The sequence below is a fragment of the Bufo bufo genome, chromosome 4, assembly GCF_905171765.1.
Source record: "Bufo bufo chromosome 4, aBufBuf1.1, whole genome shotgun sequence".
Taxonomy (NCBI): Eukaryota; Metazoa; Chordata; class Amphibia; order Anura; family Bufonidae; genus Bufo; species Bufo bufo.
Genome location: NC_053392.1, coordinates 47,293,145 through 47,317,290, shown reverse-complemented (window position 1 = coordinate 47,317,290; position 24,146 = coordinate 47,293,145). Strand labels below are relative to the sequence as shown.

The following is a 24,146-nucleotide window of genomic DNA, read 5'->3' as shown; positions in this document are numbered from 1 at the left end:
GCAGGCATCCTCAAACTGCGGACCTCCAGCTGTTGTAAAACTACAACTCCCACAATGTCCTGCTGTAGGCTGTTCGGGCATGCTGGGAGTTGTAGTTTTGCAACAGCTGGAGGGCCGCAGTTTGAGGATGCTTGACCTAGATCATATGGAAAAGTGATCAAGGTTAGTTCCAGCAATGCCCCCCAGGAAATATATAGTGAGCGGAGGGAGCAGCTACAGAACAAGTGTACAAAGTGCATAAACCACACAACATCCTGACTGTTTCCAGGAGGGTCACCCTGTTATTGTCTGTGGGCATCACCAGTCTCTGCCAGGGGTTGGTCTGCAGTCTGTGTGCCCAGGGCTGGGCAGGGATGATGAGCAGTCATGTGAGGAGTCAGGCGGGTGTGCAGGGCGGTGCATGGCAGCTTATATAGGGAGGAGGGGAGGAGGAAGCTTATATAGGGAGGGGGAGGCTGCTTCCTCCCTGCACATCCTTCTGTCTGCTGCACTGGGTAAGAGACCAGCTCTGAGCTGTCCTATGTGCCCCTTATAGCTCTGTAGATCCCTGCTCTGTGTGTCCCTATAGCCCTGTAGATCCCTGCTCTGTCCTATGTGCCCCTTATATCTCTGTAGATCCCTGCTCTATGTGCCCCTTATAGCTCTGTAGATCCCTGCTCTATGTGCCCCTTATAGCCCTGTAGATCCCTGCTCTCTGTGCCCCTTATATCTCTGTAGATCCCTGCTCTGTGCCCCTTATATCTCTGTAGATCCCTGCTCTGTGCCCCTTATATCTCTGTAGATCCCTGCTCTGTGCCCCTTATAGCTCTGTAGAGCTCTGCTCTATGTGCCCCTTATATCTCTGTAGAGCTCTGCTCTATGTGCCCCTTATATCTCTGTAGATCCCTGCTCTGTGCCCCTTATAGCTCTGTAGATCCCTGCTCTATGTGCCCCTTATAGCTCTGTAGATCCCTGCTCTATGTGCCCCTTATAGCCCTGTAGATCCCTGCTCTGTGCCCCTTATAGCTCTGTAGAGCTCTGCTCTGTGCCCCTTATATCTCTGTAGATCCCTGCTCTGTGCCCCTTATAGCTCTGTAGAGCTCTGCTCTATGTGCCCCTTATATCTCTGTAGAGCTCTGCTCTATGTGCCCCTTATATCTCTGTAGATCCCTGCTCTGTGCCCCTTATAGCTCTGTAGATCCCTGCTCTATGTGCCCCTTATAGCTCTGTAGATCCCTGCTCTATGTGCCCCTTATAGCCCTGTAGATCCCTGCTCTGTGCCCCTTATAGCTCTGTAGAGCTCTGCTCTGTGCCCCTTATATCTCTGTAGATCCCTGCTCTGTGCCCCTTATAGCTCTGTAGATCCCTGCTCTGTGCCCCTTATATCTCTGTAGATCCCTGCTCTGTCCTATGTGCCCCTGTCGATCCCTGCTCTGTCCTATGTGCCCCCTGTCGATCCCTGCTCTGTCCTATGTGCCCCCTGTCGATCCCTGCTCTGTCCTATGTGCCCCCTGTCGATCCCTGCTCTGTCCTATGTGCCCCCTGTCGATCCCTGCTCTGTCCTATGTGCCCCCTGTCGATCCCTGCTCTGTCCTATGTGCCCCCTGTCGATCCCTGCTCTGTCCTATGTGCCCCCTGTCGATCCCTGCTCTGTCCTATGTGCCCCTGTAGATCCCTGCTCTGTCCTATGTGCCCCCTGTCGATCCCTGCTCTGTCCTATGTGCCCCCTGTCGATCCCTGCTCTGTCCTATGTGCCCCCTGTCGATCCCTGCTCTGTCCTATGTGCCCCCTGTCGATCCCTGCTCTGTCCTATGTACCCCCTGTAGATCTCTGCTCTGTCCTATGTGCCCCCTGTAGATCCCTGCTCTGTCCTATGTGCCCCCCTATATACCAGCTGCTGATACATTGTAACGACTCTACAAAGCATTGCATGAGGGAAATGTTGTAGCTGCGCATGCGCTGTGCACTGTCTATGGGCTGCCTTATTTCCAGCCTTTGTTTTGCTCTCTTTTCACAAAGTTTCGAATGTTCGTCGCTTGTTTACAAATAGCTTTTGCTTTGGATACAATGTAACGAGCCACTTCCGGGCAGAGTAGTTGCAGCACGTGGCTGTAAGCAGGGGCTGCTGGGACTTGTGGTTCTTCCTGTAATGGTGTGCACTGTGTGAATCCTGGTGTGCTGTGGGAGGGGGATTTAGTGCAACCTACACAGTTGGTGCTCACAGCTTTCCTGACCTCAGCCACTAGGGGATAATCCAGCTGTATCCAGACCCAGTCACATGTTTGTGCCCTGCCCTTGTTTACATCATGGCTGCCCCCTGCACTGCTCATTGCGGGTGTGTCCTGTATACAGGGACTCCTGGCGTTCACCCAATGCTGTGAATACAGAGAGTGATTTATTTTTATTTTACACTCTTAACGATGGGCTTATTATTTTATGGATTAGTAAATTACAGGGCTGTGTCTCTAAACACCATGTGCAGGCGCTGGTGTCGACGGCTGTTTATTCTGGGTGATGGCGCGCTCGGAGGGACTCTAGGTGTCCAGTGGCGCTGGTATGGTGCTATAAATCTACCATGTCTGGCATCAGTCCTCGCCTAAATGGTCTCTGACCACAGAAGCGGCCATGGGTGTATGTGTACAGATGTCTTGGCTCGTGATATCATGAGAGGACTGGTGCGAGATAACCGCTATAGGGAAAAAGGATCGGGCGCTGTAAGCAAAGCTAATTTCTGCATAAGAAAAAAAAATAAGGGGCAGTGATAGGGAATGAACCATTGTTCACACATTGCCAGCACATTCAGCTTCATTCACATGCAGCAATCCTCCCATCTGTATGGGAATGAATGATCACTACTATGATCGTTCATCCTCATACACATCCTCATTTAATGAAAAGCAAGTTGGTCGGCACTCCTCGTCGCTGTGGGCGGTGCTCGGCGGTTAGTTGAATGGAGTAAACCACGGCACTCAATTGTAGTATACAATAGTGAAGATTCTTTATTCCATCTCCATTGGCCAACGTTTCGGTCTAACCGAGACCTTGTTCACGGCCATAATGTCGGCTATCAGAACATTCTAAGGAGGTTGGCCATCCTCCGACATTATGGCCGTGAACAAGGTCTCGGTTAGACCGAAACGTTGGCCAATGGCGATGGAATAAAGAGTCTTCACTATTGTATACTATTGAGTGCCGTGGTTTACTCCATTCGACGGCACATCCTCATTTACACAGGACAAAGTGCTGCCGACAAGCGATGATTGTATGTGCCGAATAAACTAAGGATCAGACTAGTGAGCATTTCCTGGTTTGTTGGTGATCGGCGGCACCTATGAAAATAGCCAAGCGATGGCTCAGCTATTTCCTTAACCCTGTAGAAATAAAAGGGAGCAGTGGCTGTGTATGCGCGGTATGTTCCCAGCGTCCTCCAGCCACCACCTTCCCCACTCTGTTCTCAATCTAGGTGCAGGTCCCAGAGGTGGGACCCGCACCTTTCAGACTCTCAGATGGGAATACCCCTTTAATACTGATGACCTATTCTCGGGATAGGTCATCGCTATCAGATCAGCAGGGGTCTCGCACCTGGCACCCCCTCCGATCAGCTGTTAGAGCAGGCTGCAGCACAGTGAATCTTTAGCCTCCTCACAGGTTACCAAGCACAGCACCATCCATTGCATAGTGGCTGTGCTTGGTATTGCTGCTCAGCCCCATTCACCCCTAGGCGATGTACGTGACGTCACCGACCTAGGAAGATTCTGTAAAGCCGTCTGTTGTGCATACTCTAAAAAGTTCTAAGTTATTGTCCACTTCCTTCTTGACCACCCCATGCTTAGACATGGTAAAATGATGCATACCTGAAGCCACCACTAGAGGGAGCTTACTGCATAAATTATGTATTTACTGAGTTCCTTAGCTCCCTCTAGTGGTTGCTGAAGGTATGCATAATTTTATGATTTAACTGTGTCTATGCAGGAAATTTGGAGCTGTGTATTAGGAAATCAGAACTCTGAATGATATGAAGATATAAAACGAAGACCTGCAGAATATTTGACATTTTGATTTAAAAAAAAACATTCCCTTTAAGCTGTTCCCCTTTCTTGTAAAATGGGACAGTTATGACGGCCACATACAGAAATTCCTGCATTATGCAACAGACAAACTTTGAGTGCCAGGAAACCTAGGTGAAAACCTTCCTGTAATATACGCACCATGAAGTGGGTGCCTCCCGGTCGACCTTCTGCTTCATGATCTCAGGCTTGTCCTGACATGATGGACCATGACTGGTTGATGAACTGGACTGATTGCACGAGGCCCTGGAATACTTCATGTAGCTTTGGTGAACATTAGACGCTTGCTGACACTTGTTTACGAGCAGTTATCAGGCGGCTGCAGCTCATGTTCTCAGGTGTGTGGGTGAGATACAGGAACTTACATATCTGAAGGTGTATGGACAGTTACCATAAGGGGACATCCCCTTAAAGGGGAAGGGTGGGGGGCGTCTGTTTTATGACAAACCCCGTCCATATGCTTTTGTGTGTATTATATATTTTACTCTCATAATGCTGACACATTCCGTAGCGATTTAGGCATTATAATTTGCTGTCCCCAGTGCAGCTCATAAGTGTATGGATGTACTATGGTTGAGGACCTCCATTAACCAGCTGCTGCAAAGAGGTTAAAGGGATTGTCACTTTAGAAAACCCAATGCATGCTATTGGAGGAGTTCTGATTTTAAAGGGGTTTCAGGGATTTTCATATTGATGGCCTATAAATATGGGATCAACGGGAGTCAGGCTCCTGGAATTGGCTGTTTGAAGAGCACCATGGCCTCCTCGAAGCTTACCAAGCACATTGGATAGTGGACATGCTTGGTATTGCAGCTCAGTCCCATTCACTTGAATGGGGCGGAGATGCACCTAGGCCAGTGATGGCTATCTTCCGGCACTCCAGCTGTGGTGAAACTAAAACTCCCAGCATGCTCCATTCATTTGCATGGAGTTCTGAGAACAGCCAGCAAGCAGGTATACATCTTGGGAGGTTCGCCATCACAGACCTAGGCCATGTGGCCGATGAACCTAGGAAGAGGCCTAAGCACTCGCGGAGAACCGCATCCTCCTCACACAGCTGATTGGAGGGAGTGCCGGGAGTCAGACCTCTGCCGATCTCATACTGATGACCTGTCCTGAGGATATGCTTTCAATATGAAAATCCCAGAAAGTCCCTTTAATATAGTGGTCATCTGTTCAGGACCCTCAGCTGTTGGCCAGACCCTCAGCATATTTGCTGTCTGCTTATGAAGAGTCATTCCACTTTACGGGAATTTAATGGGGAATTGTCATCCATGCGGTGTCCTAATCTGCCAGGGGAGATTCTCCTTTGGCTTTCTGGAGGTCACTGGTTGTATTCTGTATTTAGTAATGATGGACCTCCTACACGCAGGAACGGAGATCCACAATATTCTGGAGTTGACTGGTTAAACATAATCTCCTGTTACTGTTTAGACAACAGACGCTCGCCCCGAGCACAACATTTGGCCGCTGTCTGTGTTTTCTTGTAATGTGAGCTTAAAGTGAGCACAGATTGGACAAAAAGGGGTTGTCCGCCTTAAGAGACAATAGTTTCCCCTTTATGGGAAAAAATGTGTATTTTAAGGTGCCCACTGAAGCCTCTGCTTTAGCTTTTTAAGGGGGGTTTTGAGCATTAGGGTTCTCCCCTCTCTTGTTTCCATATGTCCCTAGTGGATAGTTCAAGGCGCTCATTAGATTTGACTTCATCCCTTGTTCTTGCTCATCTCGTTTGAAGCCATCTTGGGGCACTTGTATCAATGGTAGACGTGCTCCATCTAAAATATTCTCCAATTTGAAGATTCAGCACATGGGCTTTGTAGGGAATAAGTGTTAGGAATTTTCTAGATCCGTATCGCCTTCGAGTGGAGGGGGAGATCTTGCAGTTTAAAGGGGATGTCTCTTTACAGGCTCCCAAGACCCGTCAGATGCGGAAGCAATAGCTAACTAATCATTTCCCCTACAGTGGCCACTACAGGAGAAATTAGGTATTACATGGCTGCTCTCCACTTTGGCTTGTGCAAGGGTCTAAGGAACAAGGGACTCAATTTTGATGTCCATATCTCCTAATAAGACCCCTGATGGGAAAACCCTTTGAAGAGGAACTACACTGGGTTCTACTGGAATTTCCCTTTAAATACATGAACCGTTTCCAAACACCTTTATTTCTTGGCATAGTATGTCACTGACCTACATGTGTTCTAACTGACACTGGTGGTGAATCCAGAAAAACCAGTTCCTTAAATTACACCACGTGGGACCGAATAGGAGTGGAGTCACAATGTCCCTGTGTATCCTCCACATATTGTACTTGGGGCTCATGTACGTGTGGATCTGTATTATATGGGTATGGAAAATGGCTAACCTGGAATTTTGTGCCCATATTGTACCTCCTGTAAAAATAATCTGCCATATTGTTGGCTGTTGTCCTGTTTGATGAAACGGGGTGACCAATTAAAGGGCTTCTCCCAATTCTCAGAATTACAGACCACCCACTGAAAAGAATGGGCGACCATATAATATATTGTAGTGCAGAGTCTGCAGGAGAGGGAGCTACTATTCGTAGTAGGTCTCTACTATGGTTAATAGTCCCAAGCAGAGGACACCCCACTCATGACCTACTACATAGATCCTAATGCCGCAGGCTGCCCAGGAACATGGCGTTCTCTGCTGTATGTAAGCTACTGTATGGTGAGGGCCTCTTATATGGTGGTCAATGTCTCTGGTGGTCCTCAGCACTGGAGATATGTGACTTAAAGGGGTACTCCTACCTCAGAGATTGATGACCTATGTCAGATAGGTGTGGGTCCCATCTCCAGAATGGGCTCACCCAAAGTGAAGGAGAGAGCACCAAGCATGTCTGGCCACTAAAGTTTTAAAAACTGTAATGTATCTTTCCACAGGGGGAAATCCTGCGACAATGTGGCACTCGCTCGCCCTCCTCTGTATTTTGGCCTCTTTCGCCAGCTCCCGCAATGTCCCTCATTTCAAGCCTCTGTCCAGTGACATGGTCAACTACATTAACAAGTTAAATACTACATGGAAGGTGAGTGAGGGCCTCTGGAGGGCGGTGGGTGGTGTCCCGCCAAATGTGGGGAAGGGGGAAAGATGTCCGCTGGGTCAACATGATCTCTTATTGTTTTTTTTTTTTTTGCTATGGCTCTGCCAAAAAAAACATTTTCAGTAAACTGTATGACAGTTTCTAATAGAATTTGATATCCACCCCATTTCCAAGACCTCTGCTTGCTGTCATTGAACACTTCCAGTGGCAGAGCTTGTTAGAATAAGTCCACATATAGCGATTCTGTCACGATTTTGCAGTAGTTCTTGCAAAGCTGTGGCGGAGCTCTGCAACAACACTGCAAGTGTTAGTGACGTGATCCAAACTGCGTTTTGGCCTCTGAAAGCAAAACGGCGTGGTTTAATTCACTGACAGCAGGCAGAGATTTAAAAAATGATGAGAGATTGAAAGACTAAGTATATTTGAAAGTTTCATACATTTTTACGGAAAGATCCGGTTTAACTTAAATGACATTTTCAGTTGAAGTCTAGACAAACCAGTAGTCGGTGGGTTAGGCCTCTTTCACACGACCGTTGTGGTTCCGTTTGCGATCCCCAATGCACTGGCAACGTTCGTGCGGCGGCAGGGGCGGATCCAGACCCATTCAACTTGAAGGGGTCCGTTCCGCAAAAGATAGTACAAGTTCTAATTTGTGAATGGAAGCACAGATCGGAACCCCATGGAAGCACTCCATAGTGCTTCCGTGGGGTTCCGTTCCGTGCTTCGTTCTGCACCGCACTGCATCTCCAGATTTGTGGACCCATTCAAGTGAATGGGTATGCATACGTGATGCGGAATTCACACGGCCGGGGCCCAGTATATTGCAGAACCGCTGGTTGCGGCCTGCAATACGGCCACGGGAGCACAAAGAGGCCTTACTGTATATTTATATGTATATCCAGTTGGCCGTTCAATTTTAAGTCTTCATGCTCATCTCCTTCTTCCTCTCAGGCCGGACATAATTTTCCAAATGGTGACATTAGTTATGTGAAGAGACTCTGCGGAACAATGCTTGGCGGCGGGAGTAAGAAGCTGCCGGTCAGGTAGGAAATGGATCTTGCAGAACATCTCTATCATGCTGAAGCCTCCAACATTTTTGGCTTCCCATCTGCTGCAAAACTACAACTCCCGCCAAGCTCGAACAACCATGAACCATTGGTGCATGCTGGTAGTTGTAGTTTTCAACAGCTCAAAAACCACAGTTTGTTGACCCCTTCTGTTGTACACTGTGCCTCACATAATTGTTGGAAATGCATTTATACAACTTTGAACTCACGGCTGTCTAATGTAAACTCTGCTGCTCCCACAATGCACTACAACACATGAGAGCGAATTCACCCTAGAGTCCTAAAGGAGCTAAGTTCAGTTATTCCTGTGCACCTGTTTATAGCCTATCCTGACTTCTTAAGGACTGTCCTAAAGCCAGTGGATTGGTAGAAAGTAAATATGGTGTCCTTATCTGAACAGGTCTCAAGTCATAGATCTAGAAGGGGGAGAAGGTCTAAGACTAGCATCAAGAACTGATGCAGAGCACAAACAAGATGTCCTCTTCAGTTAGGCAAAGGTCTAAACTCCAGTAGTAAATTGTTGAAAGCAGACATGGCCGTCTTGGATACTTTCTTGAAGCTTTTCCCACTCCCCCAACCTTGTTTGATGCCGTCTATCCATCTTGAGGCTGTTCTTGATGTCCACCTCCTGACTGGGCAGAATAAGATCTAACCTGTCCAGTCCTTCCATTCAGCAACCACCACAAGCATGAAATGATCATCTTGACAGATCTGTGTAAATGGCCAACCCAACCATTTCATAGTTACTTGGGTGCCAGCTTTCCTATGTTTAGAAGAGTCTTCAAACTAGTAATAGATCTCTCTAAATGAAATATACTAGGCTGTGCACACCATAAAGACATCCCATATGGCTGAGTGGGGCATGTGGTCTCCGTAGGTACTACAAAAAGTGAAAAATGTCCTCAAGTCATGATGGTGGAATGGAGGGGCTAGGACTTCCTGTCACAGGATATTAGACATACATTGGTGTCAAGGAGCCTAATTTTTGTATTTGCATTGTACACTACTGCATTTCATGACTGAGGGGCCATCAATGTCATGGACAACAGAGGAGTTGATCACCATGGCTGTTGAATGGCCTGTTTGGCGCTGTAGAAGCATCACGCTCTTCTGTTAAACCATTGTATATTTTTGCTTTAGGTATTTCTTTGCTGAAAAGATGGACCTGCCGGAGAACTTTGACTCCCGGGAAGCTTGGCCAAACTGTCCTACAATCAAGGAGATTAGAGACCAAGGTTCCTGTGGATCCTGCTGGGTGAGTAGGAAGCCGCTACCTTTCAGGGCTGCTCCTCTTGAACTAAAACCCCAATAGAAGTACTGTACATGCGGTTCAATAATAAATAACAAGCTAATCAGACATCCATCGTGATTATAGTATCAAATGTTTATTAAACATATATTAGACATGATTGGCATACACAAATAAATAAATTAAAAAAGGTTAAAAACACCCAACACCGCGGCGGTGACTACACGGCAGGATAAACGCAATAAAGTGCAAAAAGTATTTTTAGGGAGGTACTATACCAGCCTAATGGGATGGCTATAAATAGTACAGATCAAATAACACGTAAAAAATAAGCGATGCAGTATAATACAAAGTATATAGGGGCGTGGTGGTGGTCTGACCTGAGGCTGGGCACGGTTGGTTGGCACTATATAGATATCTGCCTAAATACTTTGTATTATACTGCATCGCTTATTTTTTTACATGTTTTGTGTACTATTTCTAGCCGTACCATTAGGCTGTGTGGATAATACTTATTTATATACTCTTGAATCTGCACTTTATAGTACCTCCCTAAAAATACTTTTTGCACTTTATTGCGTTTATCCTGCCGTGTGGTGACCACCACTGTGTTGGTGTTTTTAACCTTTTTTAATTTGCATATGCCAATCATGTCTGTAATGTTTAATAAAAATTTTATACTATAATCACGATGGATGTGTGATTAGCTTGTTTATTATTGAACCACATACTTCTATTGGTGTTTTAATTCTATGGTGTACTGTACGTGGGTTGATTATAGGTGGGGATATAGGTTTGGTGTTTATGCTCCTCTTGGGGGTCTCCTCTTGTGGTATCTAACCAGTAGTATCTGTCAGGCGTTTGGGGCAGTGGAGGCCATCTCAGATCGTGTCTGTGTGCACTCTAATGGAAAGCTGAATGTGGAGGTGTCTGCAGAAGATCTTCTGTCTTGTTGCGGGATTGAGTGTGGAATGGGGTAAGTAGACCATTAATATCTGGGGCATTTATCTTTTTGGAGTCGGTAAGGAATTTCAGACCCACCCATGTTAGACAATATTGGCCATGCTTGGTCTTCGAGACATAATGGTGGGCCACAGACATGTTTGCATTTGGTAAATTATTTCTTGAATTTAGCGGTTATATGGGATGTGTTAGTTGCATTATTAAACCTAGTAGAGTTTGTTTTTTGAGCGGTCTCCTTGAGGACTTTTTACCTTGGCCATCATTCTTCCTTGGGGTGAAGGAAGAGCAGGTCCATCAGAAAACTCCCCCCACAGCTGAATTTATAATCTTTTTGCATCAGATGTCTGATTTATAAATTAAAGGGGTGCTTCCTCACAGAAATACAACACTCCTGCCCATGTGTCGGGTATTGCAGCTCAGCCCTAGTCAACAAAATAATGTATTTCATTTCAAGACCCAGGCCATAGAATGGCGTTGTAACACCTCTGACCACTGTAGTCCTCTGCCGAGATCTTGCAATTTTTATTTGGCCAGTGTTTGGATAGGGGAGGGTATCGGCTGAGACATCAGGTTACAGTCTCGCACTGTACTTTAACTATAAACAATTTTTTTTAACCTTTTTTCCAGCTGTAATGGAGGATACCCATCCGGGGCATGGAGCTTCTGGACAGAGAAGGGTCTTGTATCTGGGGGCCTGTATGATTCTCATCTTGGTGAGTAGGTTTTGGGATTGTGAAGGCCTTACTGTAGAGAACGTAGTAGGGCTGAGGGGCTTACAAGTGGAGGGCGTTAAATTCAGCTCTGCCATACTTGGAATACCTAGAAATAATTGCTGAAACTAAGCAAAAAATATAGTTGTCCCCACTGTCTGCAGAACATCTCATCATTGGATGGCTGAAGAGGCAGAGCAGTGGGGGGGAGGCTCCTGCTGCAGCCACTTGTCTTACAGCCAGACACAGGATTTTGAGCAGGAGAAGAGGGATGTGACTGAGCTCCTGGGTTAGCGATTTATTTTTCATTGTAATATGAGACAAAATGGGGCCAGAGAAAAGATGGAGATTAAAGGTGGACGTGCTGCGATTTTTTTATTTTTTTTTGCATTTTCTGTTTCGGTGGGTCCCGCATGTTTTTGCTATAGTTTTTTAATGTGTAGTAAAAAAGATAGTACAATATTGTATTGCAGTTAAAAACAAGCAGTTACACGATGCCCCAGTTTAAGGCTACAAATCCAGGCCCTGACCCTGGGTGTTGTAACCCAAATTAACAGCATACCTCTAGATCCCTATGGTGCTTTTGGTTTGGGTCATTCCCTTGTGGGACAGGCTGCATTTTCAGCCACCGTACACGGACCAGCGTTAGGCATATATATATTTAACCAGCCAACTGGTAGAGCGCCCTCTTCTGGGGATGTAATGTAAATTTTTTTTGTGTGCAGGCTGCAGACCATACTCCATCCCCCCATGTGAGCACCACGTCAATGGCTCCCGTCCGTCATGTAAGGGGGAGGAAGGCGATACTCCAAAATGTATGAAGAAGTGCGAGGATGGCTACGCTCCCGACTACAGCAAAGACAAGCACTTTGGTGAGTGACCCCTGGGTGTCCGATGAGATTGAGTATATAGGAGCTGTTGGTAAACTGGGAGAATCTTTTACAATGGTCAGACTATTCCAGTCTGACCAGTGGCTACTGGGGTGCTGATTCTCACCCCCTTAAGGATACATCTATTTAGCACATTAAAGGGTTATCCTGACTAGGACATTTTCCATATATCGTATGCCATATATGTGTTTAATAGATGCAGACCCCACTTCTGAAACCTGCTTCTGTCAGGTGAACAGGGGTCCCCCAACTCACCCTGTCCAGATGGTGAATGAATAGGGAGGTGTGCTCACATCTGTCTCCATTCAGCGTGGTCGTCAGGGGTCTATCAGATATGATTATGCATAAAGGGCTGAGTTGGGAATACCCCTTTAAAGGGTGCCTATCATTTTTATTAACTTCTGACAAGAAGCTTTGCCACAGGGGTGGATTAAGTGCATGTGAGGCCTCGGGCTCTCTACCCAACTTGGGCCTCTCCCTCCATTTTTTAATTTTTATTTTTTTCTGTATGAAGAGGCTGCGGTGCTTCGTGAGCGTCCGTCTCTTCCTAGGCCATATGACATCACATTCATTGTTCACGTGGCCTAGGTGCAGCCCTGTCCCATCTGAGTGATTGGTGATACCAAGCGCACTGCTCTCAAATGGACAGCGCTGTGCTTGGTAAGGAGCAAAGAGGCTGCGGCGCTCACTGGAACATCGTGGTCTCAAACAGCTGATTGAAGGGGGTGCCAGGAGTCGGACCCCCACCATCTCAACTCTGAGTACAGATATCACAGATGTTCCCTGCAGTCCTATGTAACACCCCACATAACAGTGAACCATTATGTTATGTGGGATGCTACATAGGACTGCAGGGAACATCTACTACGTTATCTGTACACAGTTCTCATGGTTATCTGGGCTGTTACATAGGACTGCCGGTGACAAATTTGCCAAATTAAAAATACATAGTCTTATAATAAAGACTTGGAGAAGATGAGATGCAGGTCACAGTAGTGAGCCAGCTCTACATATAGGGGAACACAGCACCACATACCTCTTACATCCAGTGACATCTCCTGTCATGTAGACCTTCTGTTTGACCCAGACCACCATGACTAATTCTTTCAGCCGCCAACAATGTCATCCTGCTGCCACTCCCAATACTGTGTCCGTTGTGCTCCCCAATGCCCCAGGTACTATACTGCTGAAAAAAATGACTCCGGAGACATAATTGGAGTCATTTATCAAACTGGTGTAAAGTAGAACTGGCTTAGTTGCCCATAGCAACCAATCAGATTCCACCTTTCATTTTCCAAAGGAACTGTCAAAAATTAAAGGTGGGATCTGATTGGTTGCTATGGGCAACTAAGCCAGTTCTATTTTGCACCAGTTTGATAAATTGTCCCAAAGGTCCCTAGAGTGCCCCCAGTAATCTTATATTGTGCTCCAGGTAATAATGCCTGTATAGTGTCCCCAAAAATAACATCCCCTAATATGTCCCTGTAATAGAAATGCCCCTACAGTGCCTCCCCATGTAGTAGTTTCCCAGCCACACTTGCCCCCATGTAGTAATTTGTCCTCCTCTGCACCCCAAAGTTGGCACACAGAAAAAGCTAATGCTTACCTGTGTTTGGGATGGTGAGGCAGGCGCGCATCAATGCCCTGCACCCCAGCACAGGCACGCGATGATGTAATCACGCACGCCTGCGCTGGGATTTTACTTCCACATAGGCCTCAGGCCTACTAGGCCTGAAGCCTATGGCGGTGATCGGCAGCAGGTCAGGGAACTATGCGCTCCCGTGCCCCGCCGCAGTATGTTGGCGTTCAGGTTGGTGTTGGGGCCCCCCCCCCCAACGATGCCTGGGCTGCCGACCCAAACACCCCTATTATAATCCGCCATTGTTTGGTGGTGGTCTGTGCTGAGAGCTCCAATGAACGAAATGCTGAGACCCTACGTTTCAGTGGGTGGATAAACTTTCTATGCACAGTCTGCTCCAAGCAGAGGTGAACATAAACTACCGGGCGCAGCGCTCGGCTAAGCACTTCTGCCCCTACATTTTAGAGATCGAAGGCAGTTCCTCACCCAGACCCCCACCAGTCCGCATTTCTGGTAACTGATGCATCAGAGGTTTGTAAAATGATAGGTCTCCTTTATGGGATACCTGCACACTATGTAGATTATGGACTGTTTTTCCATGAGGATTCTTGTCTGGAAAAACCAGTGTTAGTGCTCATGTTCACTACCGTATGTATTCTGCGCTCTGCAAAACTCGGATCTGCAAAAAATACGGATAACATCCATGTGACATCCATATTGCATTTTTTTTTTTGCCGATTCTTTGCAACCATGCCTATCCTTGTCCGCAAAATGGACAAGAATAGGACATGTTCTAGCTTTTTTGCGGAATGGCCATGTGGACATATGGAAACTGAATGCACACGGTGTAATTTCCATATTTTAGAGAGATCGTTGACTGCTAGACATGCGTCTACGGCTCTAAGGTGTGTTGTCTAGTTGACAGACTGAGAAGCCAGATGGTCGTTTAGATGAATGGCCGCCTAGCCTGTTCCGACCAAGCTGTTACGAGGTGTTGGGTGGTTACATGAGGCATGGACACACAGCAAGCAGGCTCTGGACGGACCAGATAGACCACCAGTGGAGAGGATGGTTTCATTCTCCGACAAGCAGCTGCCACAGTTTGTTGCCCACCATCCAGACACGGGTGGCACCTTCATTACACACCACGGTCTCTGCCCGGACCATTTCCAGATTAAAAATGTTGGTGACATGGCCCCCATTACATGTCTTGTCTTTGACAGCCAGCCACCACTGCCTTCGTTTGCAGTGGGGTGCTGAAAGAGAATCCTGGGCTGTTAGACTGAAGCTGTATCTTTATCAATTAATCCAGGTTCTGTTTGGGATCAGACCATGGTTGGGTTAGAGCAGGGATCAGCAATCTTTGGCACTCCAGCAGTTGTGAAACTACAACTCCCAGCATGTAAGCATGCTCAGCAGTTCTTATAACGCCTATAAAAGTAAATGGAGCATTCTGGGAATTGTAGTTTCAGAACACCTGGAGTGACAGAGGTTGCTGATCCTTGGGTTACAGTATGGAGGCCTCAAGGTGAATGCTTAACTCCTGCCTTTGCTGAGGAGCGACACTACAGCAACTGCTGGTGTGATCATCTGGGGAGCCATCACATAGGACAGTCGATCACCCCTAGTAGTGATACGAGGACACTTAACAGCTTAGCTGTAGGCAGTCTGGCCATGTTGGGAGTTGTAGTTTTGCAACAGCTGGAGAGCAACAGGTTAGCCATCCCTGGCTTAGCGATATGTGCAGGATATCTGCTGCCACATGTGTTCCTCTCATGGCAGGGTTTTCAACTGGTATTTTTCAACTTCCTTGGCTGCTCGGTCACCAGAATGATCGCCAATCGAGCATTTATGGGACCAACTGGGATGCCAGCTTCAGCAACCTAAGTGTGCAGGATCTACAGGTCTAGCTGTAACATCTGTGGGCAAATGTGCCACAGGATACCAGGAACCTGTATGCCTCCATGTCTGGCCGGGTCTCAGCTTGCACCCAGGCCAGATAATTATCCATTGATTTAATTTTATACTTTATTTTTTTCAATCAAATTTTCCGTTTTTTTTTTTTTTTTTTTTAAACGGTAGTATTTCACTGTGATTGCATAAAAACTGAGTGCTGTCCTATTACCATTACAGTATCAATGACCAGGATGTAGGAATACATAGCTGCTTTCTTCTATAAATAGCGCCACCACTGTCTATGGGTTGTGCGTAGTATTGCAACTCTGTTTCACTGAACTGAATGGGGATGAGCTGCAATACCTCACACAACCTGTGGTCCGGAGTGGCACCATTTTGTTAAGTGCCAATGTTTTTCTAATACTGAAAACCTGTTTATAATTTCATTTATTCTCTACGAGACCATTTTCCCTGGTGTCACTACGTTAGAGCAGCCCCTATTTTCTTTAAGGATCTGTTCCTTTTTTAATAAGATTTATTGCACTTCTAGCACCTGAGATGTTACAGCAAAAGCCACATGAAAAGGATTTCTAATACTTTTCATTTTAGGTTCTGATTCCTACAGTGTCCCAAGTAGCCCACAAGAGATCATGGCGGAGATCTACAAGAATGGTCCAGTAGAGGGTGCTTTCTTGGTGTATGAGGACTTTCCTACATACAAGTCAGGTAGGTGTTGGATATCTTCATAGCAGGTTCTTCTATAGGCATCAAAGTATGTTCCTTGTTGTAAGCTTCCACCAACCATAGAAATCCCAATAACTCAATCATAACTTGTGACCGGTCACATCCCTATTACGGTGCCAATTATCTACCCTGTTTTCTTCTGTAGGAGTCTACCGCCACGTCACCGGTGAGGAGCTTGGAGGACACGCTATTAAGATCCTGGGATGGGGTGTGGAGAACGGAACGCCATACTGGCTGTGCGCCAACTCCTGGAATAATGACTGGGGTGATAAAGGTATGATGCTAACTGGGCCAACATTCAACTGTCAGCTGCCCCCTTCCACCTCATGGGAGTTACCCTTTATAGTAAATTAACCATCATAAATAGGGGGTGCATACTGTGAAGATAGCCTATGACCTTCTGATCAGTGGGGAACTAAACCTCTTCATTCCCAGAAATCAGATGGTCCAGCGGCCGGTACCCTTGCCGACCCAATTGCATACCCCATACAATAACACAAACATTGAGGCTATCACTGTGCAGGCTTAAAATATGGCCCCAGAGGAAGGACCAACCAAATATATAGTATGGACCGCCAAGGGGCTTTAAGATTAGATTTCTCTCCCTCACATAGAGGCCCTCCATCTTTATGGTTATGCTTCATAATGATCCTCAAACTTACCAACGTTTCTGTTGGTAAAAAAGGGGCATATAAGCCCCAACTCCGCCTTAGAACATCCACTTATGGTTGGGGTTTGCGTTATCCCTGCCATTTTTGGCCAGGGACATTGGAAATTTGCTGGGACTGTCTCTGAAAATCAGGGACAGTCTCAGCAAATTCGGGAGAGTTGGCTACTATGGATCCTGTGATCCACCTCCTCAAAATGTCCGCCCTCAGTAGGCCACTAAATATAGGAATAGGGGTAGGTTTATGAAACTTCATTTTTCAGCAGCAGAATACAAAATGAAATCTGCGCTGTGATTGGTTGTTATGGGCAACGTGAACTTTTTTTTTACACACCATTTCATAACTGTCCCCGAGTTACAAAATATAGGGCCTGGCTATTTGGTCTAGGTATCACAAATTATGGCCGTGTGTATATCCCACATAAGTTCTTTGCTGTATAGAGACGTAGTAGAAGTCTAAGGGGCCATGCCTTTCGAGGGTCCATCGCTTGCCACGTTATGGCCATTATGTTCCTAGTAGCATATCTGCTTCCATAATGCCCATTTGCCAACTTTCAGAGGAAGTAATAAGAGACAAATCAACTTTTTGTTTACACGTTGAGCCACGCCTCTAGGGTGTCCAATTGTCACCCCAAAAAGGATGTCCTTCTAAGCAATGCCCCCAACCCCACTAAGCCACCGCCTTTCCTGTAATGGTGCCCAGCAAAAATAAGACTAAGACCTTAAAGGGGTTCTCCACGCTTTTAATATTGATGACCTATCCTTGGGATAGGTCATCAATATCAGTTCGGCAGGGGACCAACACTCGACACCTCTGCCGATCAGCTGTATGAAGAGAAGGCGTTCAGTGTGCATGTTCCATCTCCTATCCTTCTGCTCTGCTGCTTTGCCATAGACATAGCAGCAGAGAGCAGGAAGAGACACAGGAGATGCCACATGCACGCTGTCTCCCCATACTGCTGATTGATGGGGGTGCCGGTTGTCAGACCCCCGCCGATCTAAAATTGGTGACCTATCCTGAGGATAGGTCATCGGTATTGAAAGCCCAGAGAACCCCCTTAAGGTGAGCTGTGAGGAGCCTCGGAGTGCTCGTTTCACCCTCAGTCAGTCCCAAAGTGAATGTCCACTGGCTGTAGTGACTGAGGGTGAGAGGTAGCCTCAGTCAGTCAATCTGTGGCTGTAGCTCACATAACGTTTGTGTGAGCGTGGAGCCGCAGAAAAGGAGGACACCCCAGCGTCTGTGCAGGCCTTGCGCCAGACGGAGGGCAGGGTGCCAGAAAACCTCTACCCAGTCTCTCTCCATACACACTCAATCCTGCTTAGTCTGTGTACCTCAACTTCTAACGCTTTATTCACATGACTGATTTTGCAAAGATTAGGTGTTTCATGATTTTTCAATGGACTTAGCTTTAAACCGCCGGCAGCGCGGCATCCCATTGAAAACAAGCTGCTTTTCTTCCAGAAATGATAATAAATTGTAGCACACAGAGTTATGGGTTGTCTTGTTACAGTTCCAGTCCGCTGAAGAGAATGGGGTTGACCTTTAATACTCAACACAACCCATAGACAGGTGTGGTCCTGTATTTAAGAGGGCGGCCATGTTGTTCTCATCTTGTACAACACTTTCCAAAAGCCATTTTGACCCTTATTCTTTTAGTAACTGGGATTTTTATTTTTCTTTCCACAGGTTTCTTCAAAATTCTTCGTGGAGAAGACCACTGCGGGATAGAGTCTGAAGTTGTTGGAGGAATTCCAAAATAATGTTCCATCAATAGGACACACGAAGAGTAGTTGAAGGCTTGTCTTAACGGAAAAAGTTTTAGCCAAAAATGGATTTTTTTTTTAAAATCAGATATTACATTATTTTACTGAATATTTTCAAAGACTGGATGGGGGTGTAGTTGGGAGATGTCTGGATCCAACCATCTGGTGAAATAATGATAGACTGCCTTTGTCTGGGGCTTGTGTATTTGAATAAAGCCATGGACACAAAGACAATTTATATCTCTAGATTTCAGGTTTAGTGGAAAAATAATAATCTGGCCTCATGTATCAAAGTGTTCAAAAACTGGTAGTAAATGTGAATAAGATCAAAATTCTGTACAGATTTAATATTCTTATTTGACTGAGACCCCTATTTTTGCTACCCTAAGCCACCACTAGAGGGAGCTTCACAGATTACTGCATACTGTTTATACAACAAACTTTAATGGCATGCAGTGAGCTGCCCCTAGTGGTGCCTGCAGGAAAGCAGAATTCTATCATTTTTACTTTATATATAGGGATTCTGGAGGTCTATATCACAAAATATGCAATCTGATGTTAAATCTGTCCAGAACTTTGGACCTAAAATGACCTTGTGTGGACGTTCACTTTAAGGGGCTCATGTCAACCCATTGAACTTGAGTTTTCATTTTCCAAAAAGCGATTGAACAATAAAAGCAGAGCTCTGATTGGTTCCTCTGGGCAATAATCACTCACTACCCCTAAGAGCAGGATATTATGGACAACCAGGTACTTTTATAGCCTTGATACATGAAACCAGAATAAAGTTGCTGCTGGAAAGTTTTTTAATTTTTTTGCACTGTTTTTTATGTAGAAATTTCACCCCCCTAGGCCTAAGATTGCAGACAATAATGGAGGCATTGCTTTTAGCAAGCAGGCAGATTGCAGAAGATCAGAAAGATTGGTCTTGGTCTATATGCATGAGGCCCATGAAAAATTTCAGCCCATTTTCCGCTTTGCAATTGTCCAAAGAGGTGACTGTAGTAAAATAAATTTTTAAAGGAGTTGTTTAGTAAATCATAGCTTTCTTCTGGGAACAGCCCTTGATCGTAGGTTGTCTGGTATTGCAGCTCAGCTGAATTGATGTGAATGGGATTCAGCTGCAGTACCACACACAACCTGTAGAGGTGCCACACTGCTTCTGAGAAACGGCTGCAGTGGTTTCCTAATCCTGGACAACCTGCTTTAACCACAGAGCCTTTATATCTACAGGCGGCTGACAGTTTCCTGTGATGCGCTGGCCTCCTGTTGTGTAAAGACGTGGAGTTTATAATGAGCTGATTGCACAATATTCCATTTAAATTTGAGTTTTAGCCATGTAAGATGTAACTTTGTTCTATTTGCCAATAAAATGCCTTGTCTTCCTTTTTAGTACTTTGAATTTATTTATTTATTTATTTTTTTCCGTGCCTTCATAACTCCCTAAAAAAAAAACTTCTGTGGGAAGTCCCTGAGTTTTTCCAGTTGGTCTACCCAGGAAGTGGTGGTGGATATCTCTAAGTTTTTCAGTTGCTAATTTTCAGTCATCCTCGCTGTATCTCAAACTTGGGACCTTGTGTGTGGGAAGTAGTAACCCCACGGGCTCGTCCATGTAGTGGAATTTGATGCTGAGATTCTGTGCCAAAATTCTGTCAGTGGCCACACCATATCTGCCTCCCATTGTTTTCAGTGGGAGGCAGTGCTGCATGTCCCTTCTTGACCCTGTCTCCAGGACAGATGTCCTTTTAATATTCTTAAGCATAATATAGAGATATTTCCCTTACGCCCATGACTGCACCTTTTAAGAGAGCCCGCCTCCATCCAGGACAGGAAACGGGAACCTCTGTGGAGAGCTTTAAAGGAGGGACATTGCCCCTATATTACCAGTTTCCTGTCCTATGGATAGGACCATTCGTAGAGAGCAAAGGTTAAGACTGCAGGAGTTCCTGACTTGGTGTGGATATAGGGGTTACCTGGTGAGGTGTAAGTCTCCTCTAGGAGCCGCTTAGCTAGACTGGGGCACTCCTTCTTGGTCCTGGACTAGTGTCAGGCCAACATTCCTGGGCATTCCCAGCATGGTGGCGCACCAGACCATCCTTGCGGTGTTGAGGAGGTCCGGGGCCTCTGCTCTCTCCCATCATCTACCTACTACACCGAGCTCTAACTCACCTGGAGAGGCCTGGAAGCACTGAGGATGTTTATTTTTCCAGTGCTTTTAACACCATCCAACCTGGACTTCTGAGGGACAAGCTGGAGATGGCAGGAGTGGACTACCACATGTCACATTGGATACTTGACTACCTCACAGAACATCCACAGGGTTGTGTCTCTGACGAGCTGTTCTGCAGTACAGTGGCACCACAGGGAACTGTGCTGGCACTGTTACTCTTCACCCTCTAAACTGCAGACTTATCCATCAACTCCCCAGGCTGCCACCTACAGACGTTCTCTGATGACTCTGCCATAGTTGGCCTTATCACAGGTGAGAACGACTCGGAGTACAGACAGGGGACACAGGATTTTGTGGACTGGTGTCAGCGGAACCAGCTCCAGATCAAGGCAGGCAAAACCAAGGAGCTGGTGGTGAATTTCCGCAGACACAGGCCCTCTGCTTTGGTTCCGGTGAACATACAGGGAGCAGACATTGAGGTGGTGGACTCTTAGAAATACCTGGGTGTTCACCTGAACAACAAACTGGACTGGAGTCATAACACTGATGCTCTTTTCAAAAAGGGTCAGAGCAGACTACATGAGGAGACTGAGGACCTTTTGGAGTGCAGGGGACGCTCCTAAAGGCCCCTTTCACACGAGTGCAATGTGTAGCATGAATGCATAGCACCCGCACTGAATCCTGACCCATTCGTTTTAATGGGTCTGTGCATTGAGCGTTTTTTTCATGCATCAGTTCTGCGTTGCGTGAAACGCAGCATGTTCTATATCCTATGTTTTTTTACGCAGCCCTGGCCCCATAGAAGTGACTGGAGCTTCAGTGAAAAACGCATTGCATCCGGAAGAAAGTGCGGATGCAATATGTTTTTCACTGATGGTTGCTAGGAGATGTTTGTAAACCTTCAGTTTATCACGCACATGAAAAACGCATCAAAATGCATTGCACCCGCACGGAAACAACTGAACGCAGACAAAACTGACTGAACTTGCTTGCAAAATGGTGCAAGTTTCTCTGAATGCATCCGGACCTAATCCGTATCGTTCATACAAAAGAGGCCAACGACCTTCTTAGACTTAGTGGTGGCATCAGCCCAGGCCTGTCGCTAACAGACAGGCAAAACAAGCAATTGCTTGGGGCCCCGAGCTGGCCCGGGGCCACAAACTTCTGTTGCTTTTTTTATTTTATTTTTATTCCACACACTACACACAGGCAGCCAGGCCCAAGCCGCGGACCGCCCGCCCACTACACTACTAGACTAGTGTAGTGGGCGGGACGCGGGTGGTCCGAGGCTCGGGCCTGGCTGGGGAGGAGTCAGGACTGGAGCAGGGTGCACGCAGGGCCGGGCCCACACAGTGGCTGGGGAGGCTCCAGCCAGGCCACTGAGAACTCAGAAGATCCGATAGTATATTCTAACCCCCCAGGCATTCCCATGGTGACGGGGATGCTTGCCTGGGGGTTAGAATATACCATTGGATCTGAGTTTTCACGAGCTCAGTGAGATTGTAAAAACTCAAATCCGATGGTATATTCTAACCCCCAGGTGTTCCCATGGTGACAGGGACGCTTGCCTGGGGGTTAGAATATACAGGGCCACGCCGCTCACAGCAGTATATTTATAAACTAATCAGTAACTACTTTAACTTTAATAATTGCTCATTGCTGATCTCTTTACTTGGATTTTTTTGATATCTCACTCTGTCTTAGCTCCTCCGGTAACAGCAGGCAGTGCGGGGGGCGGCGCTCACTCACTGACGTCATGCGCCTGCTCCTCCCACTAGGCGGCGCAGGCGCGTGATGTCAGTGAGTGAGCGCCGCCCCCCGCACTGCCTGCTGTTACCGGAGGAGCTAAGACAGAGTAAGATATCAAAAAAATCCAAGTAAAGAGCTCAGCAATGAGCAATTATTAAAGTTAAAGTAGTTACTGATTAGTTTATAAATATACTGCTGTGAGCGGCGTGGGGGGGGGGATCTGTGGATGGCACTGTTTTGGGGGGGGGGGGGGATCTGTGGATGGCACTGTTTGGGGGGGGGGGAATCTGTGGATGGCACTGTTTGGGGGGGGGGGGAATCTGTGGATGGCACTGTTTGGGGGGGGATCTGTGGAGTCAGCAGTCATCATGAAGCGGAATTATGTTTCAGGAAGCCAGAAAAGAAAGAAGAGAAAGGAAGAGGAGGATAAGAAAAAACAAGATAGTGGTAAGTGATAAATTACATACACGTGAGGTGTGGAGGGGGGGGGGTGTCTCCATGTCTATTTTGCTTGGGCCCCCTAAATTCCTTCAAACGGCCCTGCATCAGCCATATTCTATGGTGTGGTTTGTTGGGGGAGCAGCTTATCTGTGGCTAAGAGACAGATTAGATAACTCATTAGGAAGGCCAGCTCTGTCCTAGGTTGTCCCCTTGATCCAGTGCAGGAGGTGGGTGACAGAAGAGCTCTAGCAAAATTAACATCACTGTTAGACAATGTCTCCCACCCCATGCATGAAGCTGGAGAGCTCCTTCAGTGACACTGCTGCATCCTAGGTGCACGAAGGAACGTTATCGGAGGTCCTTCCTCCCAGCAGCAGTTAGGATTTATAACCACCACTGTTCTCAAAAACCCCAGTAGTGAATTTAAATAAATTCTGTTAGGTTTTTTTTTTTTTTTTTTTACTCTTTTTACTCTTTTTAATTACTCTTATTTTTGCTCCTGTTGTGAATGTGATTGCTGCGGTTATGCCAAAATTTCCCCACTCGGGGACAATAAAGGGATTTTCTTCTTCTTTCCTGGCTTGCATCTGCAGGGGGTAGTGTTCCTAGAGCGGCATACGCAAATGTACCGGAAGTCGTATAACAGGACTTCCGGTATTTGGAACGCATGCGGAAGGGGATAGATGCTTCTGGCTGCATGGGAATTTCGGCAGGGACCTGGGCTTAGGGTTCCCTTTAGTGTGCTGCAAGAAGGATCCCAGCCAGCCTGAGGTTGTGTGTGGATGCCCTAAATGCACAACTCTAATCATCTGGCATTATGGAGGAAGAGAGTAATCAGTGCGCTGATGTCCAGGAGGGTGATAATGGCAGACTGGTATTCCTGGTGGGGTAAGGGGTTTTTGATCCCCATCCTTTTGCGTTCTTCCAGAGGGTAATGGGGCTTAATCTCTTGTTATACAGGGTGGGCCCTTTTATATGGATACACCTTAATAAAATGGGAATGGTTGGTGATATTAACTTCCTGTTTGTGGCACATTAGTATATTTGAGGGGGGAAACTTTTCAAGATGGGTGGTGACCATGGTGGCCATTTTGAAGTCAGCAATTTTGAATCCAACTTTTGTTTTTTCAATAGGAAGAGGGTCATGTGACAC

General features: G+C 46.5%; 1 protein-coding gene across 1 annotated transcript; it reads left to right on the top strand.

The window, feature by feature from the left end:
* The first annotated feature begins 436 nt into the window (after nucleotides 1-436).
* Nucleotides 437-19,440, top strand: CTSB (cathepsin B). The gene is made up of 10 exons (XM_040427198.1): nucleotides 437-494; nucleotides 6,947-7,089; nucleotides 8,056-8,147; nucleotides 9,312-9,426; nucleotides 10,278-10,396; nucleotides 11,011-11,096; nucleotides 11,819-11,965; nucleotides 16,068-16,184; nucleotides 16,348-16,476; nucleotides 18,557-19,440. Exons 2-10 carry the CDS (start codon nucleotides 6,964-6,966, stop codon nucleotides 18,628-18,630), a joined length of 1,005 nt encoding a protein of 334 aa, XP_040283132.1. The 5' UTR covers nucleotides 437-494; nucleotides 6,947-6,963; the 3' UTR covers nucleotides 18,631-19,440.
* The last annotated feature ends 4,706 nt before the right edge of the window (nucleotides 19,441-24,146 follow it).

Coding starts and splice junctions, on each gene's coding strand:
- CTSB (XM_040427198.1), top strand. CDS start 6,964: ATGTGGCACTCGCTCGCCCTCCTCTGTATTTTGGCCTCTTTCGCCAGC. Junction 9,427..10,277: donor GTTCCTGTGGATCCTGCTGG/GTGAGTAGGAAG, acceptor AGTATCTGTCAG/GCGTTTGGGGCAGTGGAGGC. Junction 11,966..16,067: donor CAGCAAAGACAAGCACTTTG/GTGAGTGACCCC, acceptor TTTTCATTTTAG/GTTCTGATTCCTACAGTGTC.